General features: G+C 40.9%; 1 protein-coding gene and 1 long non-coding RNA gene across 2 annotated transcripts in view; both read left to right on the plus strand.

The window, feature by feature from the left end:
* Positions 1-1,314: 1,314 nt before the first annotated feature.
* LOC146004569 (actin-like) lies at positions 1,315-21,785 on the plus strand. Its single transcript, XM_083143443.1, has 2 exons — positions 1,315-1,350; positions 20,568-21,785. The coding sequence occupies exon 2, from the start codon at positions 20,574-20,576 to the stop codon at positions 21,696-21,698; it is 1,125 nt and encodes a 374-aa protein (XP_082999569.1). The 5' UTR covers positions 1,315-1,350; positions 20,568-20,573; the 3' UTR covers positions 21,699-21,785.
* LOC146004570 (uncharacterized) overlaps positions 5,421-23,449 on the plus strand; it is a 41,212-nt gene continuing 23,183 nt past the window's right edge. Inside the window, exon 1 of the long non-coding RNA XR_014443948.1 lies at positions 5,421-5,583. This is a non-coding gene — a long non-coding RNA (uncharacterized LOC146004570). The remainder of the gene's footprint in view (positions 5,584-23,449) is intronic.

The raw sequence follows: 23,449 nt of genomic DNA on the forward strand, positions 1-23,449 counted from the left end.
CCACTACCACTTGGTTTACTAAACGACATACTGCACACACCCACTAAATACATGTTAAAAAAGAACGGTGACGGAATCCTCTTTGTCAACTTCTTCCACCATCACTGGGAACGTACGTACCCTGTTCCCTTCGCTAATCGGAAAGTTTCGGAATGAAACAGGAACGAAGGAAGAGCAGAAACGATACAATGCAAATACGTTTATAATAACATTGCTTCTACAGAGGGAACGGTATATGCTACAATCACGCTTGTTTTTCGTACATACTCGCAAATTCATTATCTTTCCATCTGTTGAACTACTGACACTTAAAATAATCTATTTATATCCGAGCGCCAGGTACACGATTTAGTAGCGAGGTGAAACAGGTTCTCAACTAGGCAACGCCGCACGTCTGTGATTCGCTGGTGCTGTGCAGGCGTTCAAGGCCATGTGCAGGAGATTTGACGCGCACTCTAGTTTGATACCCTCTTTCTGTATGAGCTTATGTTTTATTAGTGTTCCTAAATTATGTGTAAATGTTATAATCACCTAGGTTCGAAATAATGTTCGAAGAAACTTAAAACCACAAAGCAAAAAAGTTTACTTTACTGAATCCTAACATATAAATATTTGCACATTAAAAAACTCCCGAGATGAAAGCACAAATATGCCATTCAGTTGGCATCCCCCCCACCCCCAAGCTAAAAGCTTTATTCGCACGTTGCTTTTGACGCTTCATGAAGCAACCTTGCGCTAGGGTTGTTAAAGGTACAGGAATTTTAAATAAATTCAATTCCGGTCCAGGAGAGAAAATGAGTAAGCGTAAAAGGGTTCTGGACCGTAAAGGACCTTTTTATCTGTAAAGTATTTCAATTCGGTCCAGCAACCTTTTTCCGGCTGAATTTAAATTCGGTCCAGGAACCTTTTTTTCCGGCTCAATTTAAATTCGGTCCAGGAACTTTTCCGGTTCAGTTTAAATTCGGTCCAGGAACCTTTTTTCGACTCAATTTAAATTCGGTCCAGGAACCTTTTTCCCGGCTCAATTTAAATTCGGTCCAGGAACTTTTTCCGGTTCAGTTTAAATTCGGTCCAGGAACCTTTTTCGACTCAATTTAAATTCGGTCCAGGAACCTTTATTCAATGAGACAATACGAAACTTGGACCGAATTTAAATTGTGCGAGGAAAAAGGTTCCGATCCTCCAGCGGAACCCAATAGAACCCATTAGAATTTATGGGTTGCTGGACCTTGGACAACCCTGCCTTGCGCAACAATGCTACAGAGAATAATTAAAAACCGACGCAGTTGTGTTATTCCCTGGGCAACACTAGAACGCCCTAGAAATGGAGAACAGAAATTACATGCAAAAGTAAGCAGTGCCTCTGTTTAAGTTGCAGTTCTTGGCATCACAATGGTTGAACTACGGATAACGTACCGAGTTTCATATTATGGGCTACAGCACTCGTTCCGTGCCAACATAAGGAGGTAAACGTTATGACTACTTAAAAAGGGATGGGAACTCAAGCTCACAAGGCCTCTCGATAGCATAGTGGTAGCGTCATCGCCTTGTAATCAAGGGATCTCGGGTTTGATACCCGCGTACATAGTATACTCCATGAGGCCTTGAAAAGACTTCGCGGGCTTGCAGCAGACGACAATATGGGGGGGTGTCTGCGAGAACCAATCAGGTCCGCGAATGAGCGAGCCCGGTTGCCACACCTAGCTCGCTGCACCCTTCTGGACTTCTGTCTCTTGCTACTTCGGCCTGTTTGCAGACGACACGAGAGAATCGCCAACAGTGTGCGAGCGACGTCTGCTGTTATCCCGCGAAGCGCTCTTTCTAAGGCCTCCTGCAGTATAGTTCGGATCCAACTATAAACTGCAGGCCCAATCCCGATGAGTCTTTTGGTGCATAAAGTGGGCTTAAAAACAAACTCAAAATTCACCAAACTGCAAGTTTGCGGCATCGTAAGATACCGCCAAAACAATAGGAGTAAGACTCTTCAGTTGCCTCGTGAAACGTCACACGAAAGTTTCTAGTAGTTCAGGAGCCCTACAAAAGATGTATGCCTGAACGTGTTTTGTTCATTCAAACTACCCTTTTTTTTCCCTGTGTAGTGCTCAGGGATGGCCTCAAGATTGTGATAACAAATATCCGGGTTTCAAAATTATCCGTTTCGGATTCAACGGATAATCCGGATATCGGATAATTTGGATATCCGAAGAGAACAGATTTGATCCGTACAGTAAAATACGAAAATTACGAATAAAATAATGTTTGGTCAGCCTGTAAAACGGATATACGATGAAACTGTCCGGATAATGCACACATTCGGATTTATTCGGATTTATTTATTTATAGTTTTCCATGGCAAAGTTACGGCTGTGGGGACCTTCTCCACCACTTAACCATGGTTACATCTATAGTTTTCATCAGTGGCGTAAATAACAGCCCCGCGGGGGGGGGGGGGGAGTGCGCACGAGCTTCGGGTACGCAGTAAGAATGGAAAATTTTAAGGAAGACCGGTAATTCACAAAAGTTTTCCTTTCGGCGTTAAAATATATTTTCAACCGAACACAATATATTTTTATGCCCCTAAAACTGCAAACAGAATGCGAATCACTAAAAAAAGTTTAAAGTGAAATACTAGATTAGAAGTAAACCTTTATTAGCTGAATGGTTCAAGTCATAGATTACGTCGCCGAAGAGGACAGGCAATGAAACGTTTTCACCCCCTCCCCGCCCGAAAATTATTTTTTTTCCAGTCAACTTGTGAATGCGGGTTCATTTCTTTCTCTCTGATTGGCTGTTGGAAAGTTACGGTGCTCTGATTGTGAGAATATCTTATTCCCTATTTTCAGCGCAAATTTGCTGCTTTTTAACCTAACCTAACGTACAGCGCAAATAGGATATTCTCACAATCAGAGCACCGTAACTCTCCAACAGCCAATCAGAGAGCAAGAAATGAACCCGCATTCACAAGTTGACTGGAAAAGGAAAAAGCTCTCCCCGCCCATACTTACCGCCTGCGTTTTAGCAAGGTTTGGTGAAACTGTGTTGTTGTTAAGTTTATTTTGTAGTGAACAAGATGTTGAACTATAGCTACAGAAATGGTTTCATTTCGGAATGTAGAATCAACTGAAATCATAAGAAGAACGCTGTCAAGCATTGAAAGCGATCGTGCTCGAAAACTGGACTTGCCGAAACTAGCACAAGAATTTGCTTCCATCAAAAAACGCAGAGGTCTGGCAATGGGCATTTAACAATATCGCAATTTTTGTAGTAATAGTGCATTTTCATTTGTAATTGTAACACAATTTTTTAGTCTTTCTTTTAAATCCTTTCGTACCATTTTTTAAATAGATTTAAATTACATGTATGTATTTTGAAATTTGTAAATACGTAATATAAATACAGAAGTAAATTTATATTTTAGAAAAGAAAGTCTTTTTTAAAAGAAAAATGCGTAGGGGCACACAACTGTTGGTTGCGGGGAGGTTCAGGGCGTGTTAGTTACGTTTTACTGGTTTTCCTTTATATAAGCACACGCAAGGAATAAAAGTAATCGTAGCTTTCCAACATGAACGCGGGGATCTTAAATAGGGATGTAACTTACCCCTCCCGATTAACCCTATTGATGAAAATAGACCAATAGCTTCTGCTTGACACGTCCTTTTCCATTGCACTAATATTTATTGTTATTAATTATCTTTTCTGTAATTTACCTATCACTGATAATGTCAGGATATTGACTGACCTGTATATACTTATCTTGTAAGGGCTGTTATCATGGCAGTTACGATTGTGTTTTGTCTTGACTTGGAACTTCGGGCTTGGAGTTTTAATAGAGTGATCAAGTTGAATTATAAGAAGTTTAATTTCTTTGAGTGTCATGGATTATATGTTAGGCATATAAGTATTTAGTTTGCAAAGAAGTAAAATAGACTTCCTTTTTCTTAGTGCAAACTTAACTTTGATTTTCATTTGACGAACTAACAGAGAGATATTGCCCCATACCCTGAGAGGCATCACGCGAATGCTTTAGGATCTTTCATGTGAATTTATTATTTGCTCTTTTAGTTAAATCATGTTCTTTTGACTAAAGAACGTGTCATGCTTCTCCGACGATTCCAGACAAAAAGACCTCGTGTCGCTCTCATGCGCACCTTTTTAATCCCTCGCTTGGCTTCCCGTCACCTCTAGCCGAAGGCCAGTATTCTTACCATTTCCTGTAAACGTCTTATGCTACACATTTCTAAGTAGGCTCTGGCAAGGTCTGCCAGGGTCAATATTTCTTGAACCGAACGAATACGCTACGGAAAGAGGAAAATAAACACAAGAACAAAAAACTACACACAATATACAAACAAAAAATACAGTTGAAAAGATCTAAAACTGGGCAAACACATACATGAACACACACACACAGGGTTAATCCGAATAGCCTGTTCCCGTGGCGGAGTGTTTAGCACATCGCGCTACGACGCCAGGGGTCCCGGGCTCGAATCCCGGCCTTGGCATGGATGTTTGTGGGTGTCCATTCATCACTCATCACAATCTTCGCAAATTAGCCAAAAGTTGTACAAAAAGAGAAGTAAAATAAAGCAAATCAATCAATCAATAATCCGAACATGCCGATAATTCGGGTATTAGGATAATCCGTATTTCCGGATATCGAAATATCCTATATACGGATATTTGAAAATTATGCGATATTCGGATAAAATTTTATCCGGATTCGACCATTCCTAATCTGAGCATAAGTAAACTATTAAAAAACAAACCAATAAATTGTTAACATTTTTGCTGTGCACTCCTCCATGGGCACTTGGTTGCTATTTACACGCGAATATTAAATAGGATTTGATTTGCTTTATTTTACATCGCTTTTTGTGCCACTTTCGGCTAATTTGCGAAGATGGGATGAGTGGCGATATGATGAAATTGATGAATGAACACTCACAAACATACATGTCCAGTCTGGGATTCGAACCCGAGACCCCTGTCGTCATAGTGCGATGTGCTAACCACTACGCCACGGGGACCGGCTATATATTTAATAGGAGCGTGGGTTTCCCTGATAACGTAGTGACAACGTCGTCGCCTTGTAATCAAGGGTTCCCTGGTTTGATACCAGGTGGAGACTCGTAGTGGTTCGGATCCCACTTTAAACTGTAGGTCCATTCCCGATTAGCCTACAAGTGTATAAATAGGACTAAACAACAATTCAATTCAATACATAGGAGCGTAAACTAGAAAACTACACTTTACTCCAAGCGTGAATTTTATTCTCGACCCGCCAGGGTTCTGAAATCTCTACCTGCACTGGATACTTAACCCACATTAGTCAAATCGTTGGCAAGAGCAGATAACGCCGTGATCATTTTTCGCGCTGGGCATTACGTCAACGCAAAAGAATCAAGGGAAGACTGGCAGAATTGAAGGAACGACACCTACGCAGCCTTGTAATTCCAATGGCTTCAACATACAACAACGCAGCAGTAAGCAAGCGACTGTTGTGCGAGTGGGCAGCATGGACGGACCAGTGTTGCCTGCCTCGTCGCCCAGTGTTGGTCAACAGGCTTAGGCGAGGCGAGAGAGGTACGTTGCTTTCGTGGTCAAAAATGTTCCTTGTGATTTTGGTGCTACCATTGAAACAGTTGTGTGGGTCTTTCTGCTAGTGTTCCGTGGTGCATTTCGTGCGTTTCCTTCAGCAAAGGCTGTTTCGACTTGCGCTATTTTGTCGATTTCGTAGCTTTAATGGAGTAGTCAGTAAGTTGGTTGGTTGGAAATGTCGTATGTATTTGTATAACTAGGTAAATTGTAACGAGGAGGTGATTAATTGCTCGTGAGTTTCGTTAAGTGAGTGTTAAGTGAAATGTTTAGTTCCACGTTATGTACAGAAAGCCTAATCGGGACTGGACCTACAGTTTACAGTGAGATCCGAACCACTATGTGCTTCCACCGGTTATCGAACTCGGGCCCCTTTGAATACAAGGTCAGAGCTTAAAGTGAACTTAAAACAATATTTGTATTTTCTTATTTAACCTCACTTTTCTTCCACCTTAGCCAATTGCGACGATGAGGATGAGTGATGAAAGGAAGACTCGCAAAGAACACGAATACCCAGGTCGCGATTCGAACCAGGGACCCATGGCGTCGTAGCGCACTGTGCTAACCACTCCTCCACGGAGGTCGGTTTCCGTTAAAGAAGTAGGAGTTAAGTGCTGAGTGAAACGTTTACGTCCACTTTATAGGATAATCGGGACTGGACCTACAGTTTACAGTGGGGTCCTAACCATAGTGTGCCTTCAGCAATTATCGAACCCGGAAACCCTTGATTACAAGAGGGCAGAGACTACCCCCGTGATGATTTAGTTCACCCCGCGCGCTACGACGTCAAGAGTCCCGGGTTAGAATCCAGGCCCGAGCATGGGTGTTTCATCAATTATATCATCATCATCACTCATCCTCATCTTCGCGATTAGCCACAAGTGGCAGAAAAGCGAATAAACCAAATGAACGAAGCTAACTGAACTGTTGTCTGCTCAAACATTCTCGACTACAATGGAACATTTTGATTGTTATGATTGTTATGCTTGAAACAGTGTACAGCTGTTTTGTCACAGTTTTGGCATGGCGCTAAAAATTCCATAATTTGTTTTAGTATGAATTGATTATCAAATTTAGATTTGGTTTTTAAGCTAACTCATACAAGATGACAACGTTACCAGTACACCACAACGTTAAGGGAACCTATTTTTTTTCTTAGTCACTATTCTTCCACTATACATAGTCCACGATGCGACGATGGGGATGAGTGGCAAAAGAATGAAACATTAATGGACACTCGCAAAGAAAGTCCAGCGCCAAGTCTCGAACTCGGGACCGTTTGGATTTGAATGAATGAATGGTGTTACTTTATGAATTGGGATCTTGCTACGAGGTTGCTAACAATTCCAACATTAACTTGGCTTATCTTCCACATTTGGCTAACCCTTGCAGATATCCATGCCTTGTCCGGACTTCGAACTGATGACCTCATGTCTTGCATGTGTTCCTGGATTGGAATCGTAAGGAATAGGTATTTGAGTACGCCCTTCATTTCATTAATCAGGCAAACACGATTAGATTAATATTTTGATCTCTATAATTTTTAAAGGCTTTCAACCAGACAATGTTCGGAACGACTTAAGATGACCGGACTCCTCTCCGATTTTCTTCATATTTGGCATACTCACTAATTGAGGCCTCCTAATCACGAATCTGAAGTTAAAATTTGACGGAAACTTCTAGAAATTGCAAAATAAGCGAATATAAGGCGTTAGTTTTCGGAATGGAAATCGTCGATTTTCGCGATTTTTTTTGTTTCACAAGCAAATATATATATATATATATATATATATATATATATATATATATATATATATATATATATATATATATTCCTGGTACTTCCAGGACACCAAATTTTAACTATGTTTGCCTAACCTAACCACACGTCAATGGTTCGCAATTATTTTGCAATTTCTAGACGTTTCCGACAAATTTTAACTTCAGATTCGTCATTAGCAGGCCTCAATTAGTAAGTATGCCAAATATGAAGAAAATCGGAGAGAGGTCCTGTCATCTTCAGTCATACCCAATGTTCTAACCGCTTACCGAATGGCTATTTGTCATTGAATTCGACACAAAGTACACGAAACGGTACGCAGCAGAAATGTTCATATCATCCATCCAGAACTTATGACCTAAAGCCTTTGAGTAAAACTACACAATACAGTCGATGATTTTTATTTGTAAATGTTATATACTCCAAGACACCCTGCCATAATTGTAACTAAACGCACGCCCATTAAAATAGGCGGATGGGCAGAGTTGCGCTGGTGCCACGTATGGAAAAAGCAAACCGAGGGCGGGACAAAAGTCGCTGGTTCCCGCGCACTGTGTGGCAACGTCAACCTGGCTGCGTCAGGTCAACCTCTGTCCGGGCCACTTTTGTGTCATCCCTGACCTTTCGAGCAAATACTGTCAGTTTGTATCACATGGATTCCAAAGACAAACTCTACAACGAGATCTTTCATTCTCGTAAACCTCCGAACGCAAACGGCGTTGTGGTCTGACGTGGCAACAGCGAGAACTTCTGTCACCCGCCTAATTCAATGGCCGTACGTTTAAATATAAAATTGACACCGTCATGGTAAGATATTTTCAGTAGGATATCATGCTATTTTACCCATTTTACCTCACTTGTTTAATTTACCTAGTCCAATGCCTTTATACAGTTCAGAGAATCGGCTGAGGGTTTAATGCCGCCGTTCGTCCCAGTTAGAGTATGTGCATAAAATGGATGTTAAAAGCATCTACTTTCTCCCAACCAAAATGTCTTGCGTAAAGAATTCAGCATAATGAGGAAAGAATGATGGCTTTTGGGTGGATTGCGTCATAGGCTTTGGGGGGTGGTGGGCGTCTCAGGCCGAAGGAATGGTCGTCCATCTACGTGCAAACCAACCAACTTTTCCACGTGTTTCGATCTACTAGTGGTCCCGGGTTCGAATCCCCACCTGGGTATGAGTGTTCTTTGTGAGTGTCCCTTCATCAATTTCATTACATCATCGCAGAGTTGTTAAAGGTCCGGGAATGTTAAACAAATTCAATTCCGGTCCAGGAGAGAAAATCAGGAAGCGTAAATGGATTCTTGACCGTAAAGAACCTTTTTTTCTGTAAAGTATTTCAATTCGGTCCAGGAACCTTTATTTCCGGATGAATTTAAATTCTGTCCAGGAACCCTTTTTTCAATGAAACAATTCGCAACTTGGACCGAATTCAAATTGTGCGAGGAAAAATGTTCCGGTTCTGCAGCGAACCCAATAGAACCCATTAGAATTTATGGGTTCCGGGACCTTAAACAACCCTGCATCATCGCTCACCATCATCTTCGCGATTATCCAAAAAAGCGAAGTAATAAAAACCAAGCGAATCAAGCTATCTGCTAGTGGTCACTGATTCACCAATTGAGAGCATTATATATAATACACACATAATATATATGTGTAATGTGCATGTACAGAGCATTCCGTGACATCCGCTACGAGACACGGCGGCAAGCGGTCAGCGTCGGGCCGCTGCCGCGGAGTCTCGTAGCGAATGTCACGGAATGCTCTGTATGTATATTGTGTATCTAATAATTATTGGAGACACTATTTGTGGTGAATACAAGATATAAATTTCGGGGGGGGGGAGACTGGTCCGGGGCTCCATCACGAAAGACTTACTATCACAAACAAGTTTTCATTGATAAAGTTAATAGAAATATCTGTGTTCTAGTATTAAATATCACAGTTATGTTGTTGAGAGGATCACTGGCACCCTTCTCCATTAAAAAGTTAGGAAATGTCAGTAAAATATTTAAAAGCCGTGGTTCGAATATCAGGTTTTCACATATTGTAAATTTTAACTTGATACAAGAGGTCGCCATGAGGTTCCAGGTTCGAACCCTGGTTAAGGAATAGATGTATTCAATTATCAATTAGTTCACCTTTCATGCTCGTCGTCGCGACTGACCCAAGAGCGACGTAAAATAACAGGCGTTGGTGAGAAAATATAGAAATAGCAATGTTTCTTGTGGTTGGAACTGGCGTTTTTTTATATTTTCGACCCTGTTGCGAGAGATGTCTGTGTACCCTTGACCCTCTGTATCCCATAAAGTGAAATATTTTGCATGGATTATGAAGATTTTGTTGTTTATGAACGTTTTCAGTTGATTTTAGCTCTCGGAAATGTGTTGTGAAGTAAAGTACGTCTGTTACCTTAGCGTGTTACTTTAGTGTGAAGCAGAACAGCCCGAAGGCTTCACGCAAGTGAATATAGCACCCAAAAAGACTTTCCACAACAGCAGCTATAATTTTACGTAGGTAGGTTAGGATTGTTAGGTATGGTAGTGATAGTTATTTTCGGCGTGTTCTTTCGCTATTTTAGTGTGCATACAAACAGTTTTTACTAACAAAAAGCGGCGAGAAAACCTTCGAAATTGCCGGTTTTAACTTACGTGGGCCATTGTTTGGGATCAAATATATGTTATTTGTGCTTTCCTAACGCTGGAACCACTTTTACATTACATAAGACATTGAAATCTGTAGATTAAAAAGAAATAGACGTAATTCTGGAAGGGGTACAGTGGGTAAACGGTCCCGGTGTCTGTAAATTTATTTTTAGTGTTAGGAATATTCTTATTTAATGTGCCGATATTACTTTCCTCAGACAAACTTTTAATCTTCCCAATTGTTTATTGATGTTTTTAGCCTTTTTAGAAGAGCTAACCCCTTACACTGTTTCTGAGGAAGTTTTTAGTCTCTCCTTACGTTTTTAATGCGTTATGTATGTCGTGTGCCGGCCCTCTTACAACCTTACACTTCTAACTTTTCTCAAAGGACTCATTACACCCTTTCTTAACTTTAGGATAAAGGTTTTAGACAAGAGGATTTGCTTTGAAGGGTGCAAAATGGCCATAATGTGCCGACGCAACCAATAATTTTAACTCATTCGTTGAGTTCTTGAAGTGGAAATTGTTACGTAGGGGGATATTCGTTTGCTTGTACCTTGGGATTAGCTTAACTTGGGGTATGCTGCATGGTTTAACATGGTGGCAATGCGTCAGCCGATAGAGGGTGTTTTCGTAATATTTTCCTACCTAGGCAGGCACGTAGCTAGAAATATATTTGGGGGGGCGAAACACGTCTCAGAAATAATATTAGTAATAACAATATAAATGATTAAAATAATCACACTAAATTAAAATTAATGTCATTAATTAATTAATAATGTACTTACGTGCATAGGTAAAAATAATGTATAACAATAGAGGTACATATAACAGCACGTATTCATTATCTAGCTTAGGTGTAGTTAATATCGCAAAATTTTGTATAGAAAAAAAATATATAAAGAATTGAATAACAAAAGAGGATGTTAGATCCAGTAGACAAAAAGTAAAGCTCCTGATTAATATTTTATACATATTATTACAAGTAGCAGTGTGCATAAATCTTCTTTGATACTGCGCTTCACAACCGTATGATCCCAATATAATCCTTCGCTTCCAATAAGTTCGACAGAAATAAATAAATCTTCGATTATACAACAAATACTAAAAAAGTATATTTTCATTGTTTAATTTCAGTACTTGGTAAGTCGTTCGGGGGGCGGACCCCCTGTGTACCCTTCCCCCTTAAATACGTCCTTGTATCTAGGGGACAGGCACGTATCCAGGAATTCCTTTCGGGGGGGGCTCAACACCATTTTTTTAAGGGGTATAGTAAGAACCTCACAATTGTATGTTCAAGACCAGTGGTGGCAATTGGGTTCCAAAACGAAGGGGGGGGGGGGTGCGGAGGGCGTTGCAAGGAAAGTTTACTTGTTTACTTTCTCCTGGTAGACTAGACTTAACATTAAGTTGCCATAATGTTGAGGCAAGAAAATAAAAAATGGGGAGCAACTATCCCTTAAATCGTCGCCACTGTAAGGCTGTCATTTTAATCAGAACGTGAAATCGGAAAATTTTTACCACTCGACTCCTCTGTTTCCATGCATTAACATTGTGTGCCGGAAACATCTCAGTATGTGTGTTTGTCCATTTCTTCTCATCAGGCATAAAAACATCTATGGTGTATTTGAGTGTTTTTACGAAGCTGTTACACATACACGGGATGCACAATCCACTCGACAACGCAGATTCAAATTGTGGGCTGCGAACTGGACGCAGACAGCTCTCGAATATTTCTCTGTGATTCGAGCCTGAACACCACTAATGTGTCTTGTCCTCCCATGTTTGTAGCTCTTATGAAATCCGAAACCCACCAAATTGTTCAGATTCTGGCCTTAGCACTCACAAGTGTTCAAAAATGCCTGTCACAGCTTCCGCTGTCTTGTCATATATCGGCACGAAACAAAGGAAGTCTTCTCGAATACAGAGGTGGATCACGAAACAATTAATGCACAGTGAAAACCCTTCCGTTCCCAACACATCTAATGTTTCGTCTCCCAGTATGATCAAATGCTTACTCATTTATCTCCAGTGACGTGCCCAAGGGAGGGTTGGTGAGGTCATAACCCAATTTGACCCAGTATTCTTTTTTTATTTAAAAAAAAAAAGAGGAACGTCAAAGACAAGAAAAAAATGGCAAAATCAGGACTGACCACCAAAAATAGTATGCGTAACCCGCCTCCCTTCCGAAAATCCTGGGCACGCCTCTCTTTATCTCGGACACATTTTTTTTAAAATCGACTCACCAGAAGATTTTATCATTCCGTATTGGAGATTGAGGTAAGATGCGTTCTTCCTGCAGGTTTGGATATGATCCTTTAGGGTGCTGTCGTCTGCCTGCCTTCACGCCTAACCTTAACAAGGCCCTAATTTTCTATTCTTGTGACTTGGATTTCCAAGACTTAGGAAGGTTTCAGACTGAAGGGACACGCAATACATGTCGATTGGAATGGGCCAATCAACAGCAACGTTTCACACTGTAGCGACACAAAAGGCCGCACAAACCTAGTCTTCAGGCGACACGGTGTGAAATCTCCCTTATTAGGCCACTGTCATTGTCACCTCGAAGTAGTAGCTCTTGTTGACCACAGAAAAAAAATCTCCTCAACCGCTGGGAATGCTCCTCAGTTTTCTTCTCTCTCCTACATTTTCTGTGCTTGTTCACTATACAGGCAACACCTTACGATTTGATATACACAGGACATGAACTATGTAGACATGTTAACAAAAAATCGGTTGAAGTCAAGGATGGCTAGGTGGTTCAGTTGGTAGAGCCTGATTTCCGCCTAAAATGTCTACATATGCAACATCTTCTTGCTTTCTCTTCTCGACATTCATAAAATTTTCGGCTGTCTCTTTATGGTAGTTAAGTTTTTGAATGTGTTTCGAACCCAGTAGGCTCAAACAAAAGTTTTTTTTGTTTTTTGCCATGAAATTCTCTGACTGCATATACGAAATTTAGTTCTGGCAAAACTAAATCACCACTCAAAACTTTGATTTTCAGTTCATCTATGCAGCTTATTTCTGTTTTAATAAACCACTCCAATATACGGTACTGCTGAAATATTCACGAGAGAGAGAGAGAGAGAGAGAGAGAGAGAGAGAGAGAGAGAGGCAGGCGACTTGATCTCTTCGGCCCTCGAACCGAACTAGCACTACACTGAGGCCCCGGAAGTTCTGCTGTTGTCAATATCTTCATTTTCGAATCACTATATCTTATAAAGCAACCAGATAGGACACTGACTGATCTGATCACCAATCGACAGTATGAATTGTCTTACCTCTGAAATCTCATTAAGCGATTCTTTGTACAGATCAACCGAAAAATTGAATCCGCGTATTTAGGTATATCCTCATGAGATTCTAGAACGTTCCGCAGATAAAACAATTCGTTAATATTGAAAGTAGTTGACTCCTTCTCTCATTCAAGAACGTACCCTCTCCCGCCTTCCAGAGATTAATAATTACCACGAATCGCCCTACGTGTGGCGCTACCTTTGTTGTGCAGCTTCCAAATGCTGACAAGTTTCTACATAGTGCTCAAGTGCGCTGCGGCAACACCGAAAACGTAAGAAAAGTTTACGTGCAATATTATCAACAACAGGGTTATAGAACATTCTCCGTCTTGCCTCGATAATTGTGTATCTCCTTAAATCATCGTCACATTATTCAAAAAGCCAAAAACCTAATTTTATCTAGTGTAAAATAAAAAAATTCCGGGGGGGGCTCGAACAACCTCAACCCCACCTTCGATACGTGCTATTAACAATAACAGGGGTATAAAACATGCTCCGTCTTGCCTCGATAATTATTTCTCTCCTTACATTATTTTCACATTATTCAGGAAGCCAAAAACCTAATTTTATCTAACGCAAACTTAAAAATTTTCTGGGGAGAGGGTCGAGCCCCCTGTGCCCCATCTTGGATACGTGCTATTATCAATAACAGGGTTACGGAACATTATCCGTCTTGCCTCGATAATTATTTCTCTTTCCTAAATTATTGTCACATTATTTTATTTCACACCACAAGAAACAAAAAACCTCATTTTATCTAGTGTAAACCTAAAACTTTCGGGGGGGGCTCGAGCCCCCTAAGCCCCCCCTCTGGATACGTGCCTGCTAGGGGATATCATTCCCCGCACCCTCCTCATTTCGAACACTGAGCAGAACTGCCTGAGAACTAATTTGAAAGCGCCTGGAAAAGTCAGGTGAATTTTCTTTGGGGAAACTTGAGATTCTGCTTTTTTGTTGAAATCCTTTACAATGTTCAATGAAGATAGCCCTTCTCAACCATTCGTTCGAGCATAGTTCGTGTTTGAACTTGCCTCAAGCAACCAACTTGATGGTGCCCTGGGTTTGACGTACGAATTGAAAGCTGCCAAGGTCAAACCTGGTAGCAACAGCGCACCACCTTTTTTCTGCGCTGCAGTGCAAGGCTTTCAAATTTGGCTTACTCCTCCAGTTGACCTACTTGGCCACAGTTGGCTGTTACGGAAGATTAAGCATGTTTTTTTGTCCAGCAAAGTCGCAATACTTCTCTCAAAACTTCTGTCAAAGGGCAGTATTGCATTTGATGATGCTTTTGATAGATTGCACCTGAGAAGAGATGCTGGAAGTGCAATGAATTCTTTGATCCTCGGAGTATTGGTGCATGACGCTAGCAACATTTCCTAGTCTTCAAAAGAGCAATAACATATCTTTAGGGTGAAGCATGGCTTATTCAGTGGTGTTGTTGAGCATACAACCGACACACATGTCAAGAAATCGAGCCCCATATTGTATTTTCTGCACGTGGATACAAATCAAGGTAGCTCTATGTCAGTGAGCAAGACTCGGGCACTAAAAAAAATATTTATTGTAAGTGGTAACGTCGCCGTCTTGTAATCAAGGGTTCCGTGGTTCGATACCCGGTGGAGGCACATTGTGGCTCGGCCGCTCGATCCCACTTAGCCTTTCTGTGCATAAAGTGGATTCAAACAAATTCGTGTACTGAATATACAAGGTATAATACAGTGTTGACAACTATATTATTTTGTAGTGCACGTCGTTAGTAGGTTGATATATCCAGGTTGGTCCATCCATCGACTAAGTTAATAAAAGTGTAACGTCATCGGGAGAGATTATGACGTAATTTGAGAACTACATTCGAAATTGATCTTCCTTTTTGATAAGGTTTCCTGAAACGCATTTAACATTTAATGAAATAATAAACGTTTGAGATAGAGCATGTAACATATTAAACTTTAGTATAATGTTAAAGGGCATTACAGGTTAGTGGTCGTTCACAGAAGGTTCCAGGTTCGAGTACCGGCACACTCGCGTGTGTCCCCCTTCATCAGTCATTCATCCTTATCGGATACGACACGCAGACTGCTATAATTCGAAGTTGTGTTTTCCACTCTCAGATAGGGCATAGGCGATTCTTTGCGCATGTCCTTTCCAACTTTTCATCAACCACACGATCTCGCGACCGAAGGTTCCGTGTTCGACACCCGACCTCGGCATGTATGTTCAACTGTGAGTCATTCATCCTCAACTGCGGGATTAGCCTAAGAGTGGGCTCAAGTAAGGGAGCACAAAGTGTTTTCAGGTAGTCTGTTTCTTTGGTCATAGATATTAAGATTTCTCTCTTTTTCTCTTTCTTCCTGTTTCATTTATATTTTTCTTTCTCTTCGAATTCTTATTTCACTTTCTCTCTCTCCCTCTCTCTCGCTTTCTGTGTCTGTTTCTATGTTTCTTTAAGTTCTCCATTTGTGTTTCTTCTCTGGTTCTCTCTTCCTACATCGTTTTGTGTTCTGTATTTCTTTCTCGTTCGCATTTTCTTTCTTTTTTGTTTTTCTTTCCTTTCTTCTGTTCTTCTTTACCTGTTTCTGTATTTTTCTTTTCTTTTTTCTGTTTTTCTTTACCTGTTTCTGTATTTTTCTTTTCTTTCTTCTGTTTTTCTTTACCTGTTTCTGTATTTTTCTTTTCTTTCTTTTGTATTTCTTTTCCTGTTTCTGTATTTCTTTCCCTGTTTGTGTATCTCTTTCCCTGTTTGTGTATCTCTTTCCCTGTTTGTGTATCTCTTTCTCTGTTTGTGGATTTCTTTCTCTGTTTCTGCATTGCTGTCTCTGTTTCTGCATTTCTTGCTCTTTCCGTATTTCTATTTTCCTACATCCGTTTCTGTACTTCTTTCTCTCCCTTTTCTTCCAGTTTTCTCTTTTCACATTTCATTCTTACCTCTTCCTTATTTCTTCAATCTTCCCAACTGTTATTCATCCATGTTTGGAGATGACAGAGTTTTTTTTAGCTTTTTCAAAAGAGCTGCCTCTAACACTGTTTCTGAGGAAGTTTTTAGTGTCCCCCTCCTCTATCTTTTTCATGTGTTGTCTATGTCCTGCTACAGCTTCCATTTACAACCTTACACGTTTAACCTTTATGAAGGGGCTCTTTAAATCCCCTTTTTAGCATTAAGTTAAGGGTTTTAGATAAGGGGATGTTTTTCCTCGTTTACGTTGAAGGGTGAGAAATGGCGACATGTGTCGACGCACCCAAAAATATTTTAATTAATTCATTCATTCAGCCCCTAGGCAGGTTTAGCGCGCCCTAAGTGTATATTTACGGAGTGTTCGTCACTGTCTCGCACTATACATTGGCGCTATTCCGCGAATTTTTTGAACCTATCTATGACGCATGCAAGATTGAAAGCTAACCGTACTACAAACGTTGTTTGTATTAACAGAAATTATGACTTCTGAAGCGTTTAACATAAATTATCCTCTTCTGATTAAATGACTGGCGAAGTTTTTACACGGGTGAGAAGCAAGAGAGAGTGTACTTTCTACGGAAGGAAAAGCTCAATCCCTTTGGGAGCGATTAATATATATCTCATTACTTTTTCTGCTTGCATAATTTCTGTAATCAGCTTCTTTATTATAAAAGTAAACATTAATCTCTTACGGAAGGGACGGACGAGGAAAGTCTGCAGTTTAAACACCATCCGAACAAAAATATTAACTTTGTTTCGCATCTTGCTCCCCCCCCCCCCTTCCGCCTCCGCCCACTTCTTTTCCCGATCTCGCTCAACACTTTTGGCGAAAGTAAACAGGGCTAATTTAACAGGAAACTCGTGTTTTTCTTTCTCAGTTTTGCTATCTTCTCGCTACTTTCATTTCGCTTCTGTTTTGTTCAGTTTTTGATGAAACTGGGTAATATTAAGCAATTTCTATAGCAGTTTCTTTTCTGTACAGAGATTTAAAGTCCGAACTAGTCCCCTACCGTGTAAACTGACATCGGTCATTTGATCGTAAGGAAAAGCGAAAAGCTCATATTTATAGTAGGAATAAAAAGAAGTTAAATAGTATGGTATTTAGAACGTACAAAAGTCCTCGGGGTAGATTGTTGTCCTGTATTTTCATGTTTGATATTGCTGAGTCAACCTGGACTCTGCCTAACCTTAGTCCCATGTAGTGGGATGTTTTTCTCTGCTTATTCACGGTTTTATTTCAAGATGGTGATTGCTGCTACAACCGTTTGAAGCATTGCCATTGTCTGGTAGATTTTTGGGTAGTAATCTGTGGTGGTTAGGTTAGGCTTGTTGGGTTTGGTTCTCTTAGAAGAAGACGACGACGAAAAATGGTTGTGGCAGCAATACCGATTAAATCGTATTAGGTCAGGACATAGGCTACAACTACTAAAAGTCATTTACAAAAGATCCGGATTGTACAAAACCCAAACTGTACATGTGACAACAAGGAAGATATACACCATATCATATTTGAGTGTAATAGATAATCACAAGAAAGAGAGACATTCTATAAAACTCTTATAAACTGTAAGAGTCCTTTTCCTCAGTGTTTGGAATCTTTGTTTTGTGAACCTAACCTTACAGTTGGATATATATTGTTATCTTTTTTTTAGAAATTGTGGCTTAACTATTTAGTAGAAAAAATTATTGATAGTGTCTTTTAATAATAATGTACTAAAAAATGTAAGTTGATGTACAGTACATATATGGGAAAAACTGCTTAGCGGTAATCCCAAGTAAAATGTAAATAAATAAATACCGACCTTATTTCAATTCGTGATCACATTCTGGAAAACATACTGAAATAAAATTGTGCTGAACAATTACTATTTATTTTGCCGTTGAGTGTACCACGTAAAACCGAAATAGAACTCGGCACCGTTGGCTAGAAATCGCAAAAAAATTAACGGTGCGAGCCTACAAAATGACGTCATGACGTCATTTGTCTGTGGTAGTGGGCCTTCAAATATGGATCGTGAAGTGAAAGACGTAGTAAAATTGAAACTTAAGAAAACATAGTTATCGCCTCCATGTTAAAATGTAGTTTAGTGCTGATAAATAAAATGAGATAAGTGATTATGGGCTAAAACTACCTACGCGGGCATTTTATATGTTTACATGCATATGTTTGTACGATTATTGACACATTAAAATGATGTTCGGTGGTATGTTATTACTCTATCTTATCTTATTTCACAGAATAAGATTATCCTTTTTAGTAGTGAACAATGACGTTACAGGTATTTGTTGCACTGTGAAAATGACTATTGCTTAGGAGGTCTGTCAGCATGTGTATCAGAGATTCAATTTTACGATTGGGTTTGTAGATATTTGCATACTCTAGCATGTATCGTATTTGGGTCTTGCACAGGAATGTACGGACTTATTATTTATAATTGTAATTGCATGAAGTAGTTTCCCTCCACGTGTGGGTTTTAAGATAACAGTGCTGCTTGTTAGGCTCTGAAATACGGGACACCTGCCAATCATTTCACGGTAAAACTATTAAAGCCGGTAAATGTCTGTAACTCGTTTATTCTGGAATTGTTGACATTCGTACTTACCTATTCTTCATTGCGAAAGATTGTTTAACAAGGGATTTCGATATTTTTTTTTAACGAAATTAGTATCTATTGTCGACATATCGAGTAATTATTGTTCGTTCTTTTCTCGCTTCCTGAACACGCAAAATGGCGGGCAAATCATGACTAGCGTTTGTTTCAAATGGCAAGACAGTGTTTCAACCTTCTTAACAGAAAAATTCCCGCAAAACCCCGAAAACCATTCTCGCATAGCCCCAAAAAACATTCACGCATAGCCCCAAAAACTATTCGGGATAGTATGACCATCCACGAATATCCCCAAAAACCATTCCCGCAAAAACCATTCACGCATAGCCCGAAAAACCATTCTGGATCGTATAACCATCCACGAATAGCCCAAAAACCATTCACGATAGCCCCACGCACCATCACGGTAAGGTTAGGTTGCTTTAGGTTGGGCAATATAGTTAAAAAAACTGTGTGTTTGGAAACACCGGGGATTACGTCATCAGATGCTCGCAACATCCGGTTCAAGTACGGTATGCGCCAAAATATACAGTACTGAAACTCGCGCACCTCGAATGCGCATGTGCGTTTGTCGATGGGACATAGCTCCAGCAGCTCGTGTTCTCAGTAGTGAAAAGGAAGTTATAACTCGCTAATAGTGTGTATGTAGTGTTTCTTTCAGGATAAATAAACTCAAAGATGACAACAATATAATGTTCGTCTCTTAATTTCAGTACTGTATATTTCGGCGCATACTGTACGTGGATGGAAATGCAAGCAACAGCTTTCATGCATCGGACGGACATTATTATAGAAAAATACATGATTTAGTGGCCAAATACATTGAAAAATGCGAGAAAACACTTTTACGACCTTCCGAAATTACACAGAAACTCAATTCCGTAAGTACTTTCTCCTGTAAATTTGAAGAAATCCATTTCCCGGCTATGACATTTTTACCCATTTCACTACAAATGCTGTAGGCTTCGGGGGGGGGGGGGGGTCGAACGATTACGAGCGAGCGAAAGTGGTCCCATATGACTCTAATGGGCTCTAATAACCGAAACAGGCACAGAGTGTCAAAATAGGCAGTTATAGGAACTATAGAATTTGAGTATGATGATTGTGAGGTTTGCCTGACACCTACTTTTGTACCGAAGACATGCGAATCCGATCACAGGAAGAAAATAAGCATTTAGGGGCATATCCGGACTTAGTTAATCTTTTAGTTGTTTTAATATGACGGGTAAGATTGGTTATTAAAGTTGACGAGTTATATCTTTGCGGGTAAGCCCGGCTCAGCGTTAGAAAGGGGAGAAGCTACTGTGCATCATTCTCCCTTGCGTTCTGTCCTTGCTGTCGACCACCCAAACGGCGAATGATTGGCAACTACGGAAATATCTCTCTCTCCCCTCCCTCAGAGTTGAGAAACCAAGGTCACTCGCAAAGATACAACTCGTCAACTCTAGGCGTAAGGAGCATTAGCTACTCTTGCAGCTGCGATTTGCATGTTGGTTTTGTAATTACGCTTCTGGGTCGTGTATTGCCTCCGTGGCTGAAGGTCAATTGTATTATGTTAGAAACGCGCCACTATTGCCTGTCGCCATTAACCACGCCCACAGTTGCGATTTGCACATGGATTTTGTAAATATGCTGTCTCGCCCAAGAATTCCAATTTCAACCAATCAGTTCATCTCTTCTTTCAGTTCATAATGAGCACCAACCCATATGGACGGCCTATAGTAATGGATAACGGTTCGAACACCATCAAAGCTGGATTTGGCGGAGAGGATGCACCCAGCGTGTACGTGTCGTCGCTCACCGGCATGCCCAAGTACCAGAGGGGCATGGTCACCGCTCACGACTCCATGCTGTACATCGGCGACAGCGCCCAGGCTCACCGCGGCGTCCTGCAGCTCAAGAAGGCCATCAGCCGAGGCGTCGTCAACGATTGGGAAGAAATGGAGAAGCTGTGGGACCACACGTTCCGGGAACTCGACGCTTCGCCGGAGAACCACCCGCTCCTGTTGACCGAACCGCCGTTCAATCCGAAGAAGAATCGACAGACAATGGCCGAGCTCATGATAGAAACGTACAGCGCCCCCGCGGTCAGCTTCGAGGTTCCCGCCATCCTGTCCCTGTACAGTCAGGGTATGTGCTCGGGTCTCGCCCTGGATTGCGGCGAAGGCGTGACGCACACCATCCCTGTCTATGAAGGCTTCATCATGTTCAACGGGGTGATCAGGCATAACTTCGGGGGGCAGGACCTCACAGAGTACCTCCTGAAGTACGTCTCAGAGTTCTACTGGGGCACCACTGCCGCCAGAGAGATTGCGAAGGAGCTGAAGGAGAAGGTGTGCTACGTGTCTCCGCAGAAGCTGGACGGCGTGGCCAGCACGACAACCGAACCTAAACCATTCGAGCTACCGGACGGTGAGGTCATCAGCGTACGGGAGGAGAGAGTCATGTGTCCCGAGATTCTCTTCGACGCAATGTTTCTAGGCAAAGACGAGATAGTGAGCGTGCAGAACACTGTGCACAGTGCGGTGATGCGGTGCGACATGGACACCAGGCGCACGTTGACGGAGAACATCGTTCTGTCCGGCGGGACGACTTTGTTCGAAGGCTTCGTCCCTAGGTTGAAATCCGAACTGACGAAAATGTTTCCCAGGTTGGCCAAGGTGGGCATCGTGGCGCCACCGGAGCGGAAGTACTCCGCGTGGATTGGCGGCTCGATCCTCTCTTGTCTGTCGGCCTATAACGACCAGTGGATAAGCAGGGCTTCGTACCACGAAGCTGGTACTTCAATCGTCCATAAGTCATGTACAAATTTGTAGGAATGTCTTTTTTTTTTAGTGTCTGGGTAAGTTTGTAATGGGTATTTTTTTTGAGTTGTTGCAATTGGAAATAAATATATCTTCTCATTGAAAGCGCGTTTTCGGTTATTACAAAGAAGGTAGAAATTGAAAATAGACCCTTTTAAGAAATATTTTTTTGGAATTTATGGACGAAATGGTGAGGGGGGCCGAACAGGTCCGTCGAACCCCTATGGAAATTGGCATAATTATTTTCAATTTAGAAAAAAGCAATAAGCTTATTATTTTTATTGTTAATAACATATATTAACTTCAGTTAGTTCGTATTCGAACGAAATATCCGAAATAAAAACTACCTTAAATCGAAAAAAAATGTTAGTAAAATACAGGAATCCGGTTATATTTTTGTCATTTAAGGTCAATCTACGGAATATATAGTTCCATAATTTTCAGTGGTAGCGTCTTCGCCTTGTAATCAAGGTGTCCCGGGTTCGATACCCGGTGGAGGCACAAGTGGTTCGGATTAGGGATGGCCAAACCGGGTCCGAAAATTCCGGATCTGATAGTTCAGGATCTGGATCCGAATCCGGATCCGGATCCGAGAGTTTCGTATCTCAATCCCATTAAAATATTACCACACCTTAAAAGGTATTATGATCTTCGATTACAAAGAAATTTTTCATTAGTTAGTCCTAAAAGATATTTTTTCAAGTGTTGTTCCTGAAATACTTTGCTACGCATCGGCTAACCGCTAACATACTCGTGCACAAAAATAATCTTACTTGTTTAACATAAAAGGTCAGAGGTGATTTTGTAAATGCCATTGAAACGAATATGTATTCATTCGAATGTATTGGAAATGGAAACACACATAAATGTGAGACATTCCATTCCAGGATGAAACCTTTAACACATTTAACAAGATAGAAATGTTATACAAAAATTATACAATTGTTCTACAGTTAGTTTTAAAAATTAAAATAAAACATAATATATACAGTGTTATATAATTACGAAGTGTAAGACTAACAAGGGAGGTTATCTAAGTGTCCCCTTCCGATTTCCATGAAACTTGGCAGGTGTATAGAGGGGCCCAAAGGAATAAATACGTGTTTTTGTTTCAGCTAAAAAACTGTTTTATGAGGCAAACCCCCCTCAAATGTCAAAATGAGGACAAATTGAAGTGGGCATTTGACCCCTGTGTTCCCCTCCAGTTTTCATGAAACTTGGCAGGTGTATAGAGGGGCCCAAAGGAAGAAATACGTGTTTTTTTGCTTCGGCTAAAAGACTGTTTTAGGGGGCAAAATCCGCCTCAAATGTCAAGTTCATTTTCATGTGAATGGATTCAATGAACATTACAATTAAAGAACATTACACGTCCTGCTCAAAGTGGGCACCTCCGTTAAGAATGCATGCACGCAGGTTTTACAGACATTTGGTCTCTTAACTCGTGATGTGATGGTGTCCTTGATGTGTTGACCAGCTGTTGAGCTCTTCTTGCAAGTTTACCGGTGTGTTGTAAACTAAGTCTTTCACGTGGCTCCAAATGTAAAAGTCGCAAGGCGTCAAATCGATCCGGAGATAGAGCTGGGCAGCCATCATGCTGGTAAATCATGTCACGTCTTGTAGCTAGAGGCACATCCTCCAACAACATTGCCATCCCGTTCCTCAAAAAATGTTCATAAGTGATGCCATTTAAGATTTGGGGCAGGAAAAATGGCTCGATCAAATGATTGTTCATGACGCCCATTCATACTTCTGCCTGGGCGTGC

This window comes from Lepisma saccharinum, chromosome 22 (genome assembly GCF_977018435.1).
Source record: "Lepisma saccharinum chromosome 22, izLepSacc3.1, whole genome shotgun sequence".
Lineage (NCBI taxonomy): Eukaryota > Metazoa > Arthropoda > Insecta > Zygentoma > Lepismatidae > Lepisma > Lepisma saccharinum.

Coding starts and splice junctions, on each gene's coding strand:
- LOC146004569 (XM_083143443.1), top strand. CDS start 20,574: ATGAGCACCAACCCATATGGACGGCCTATAGTAATGGATAACGGTTCG.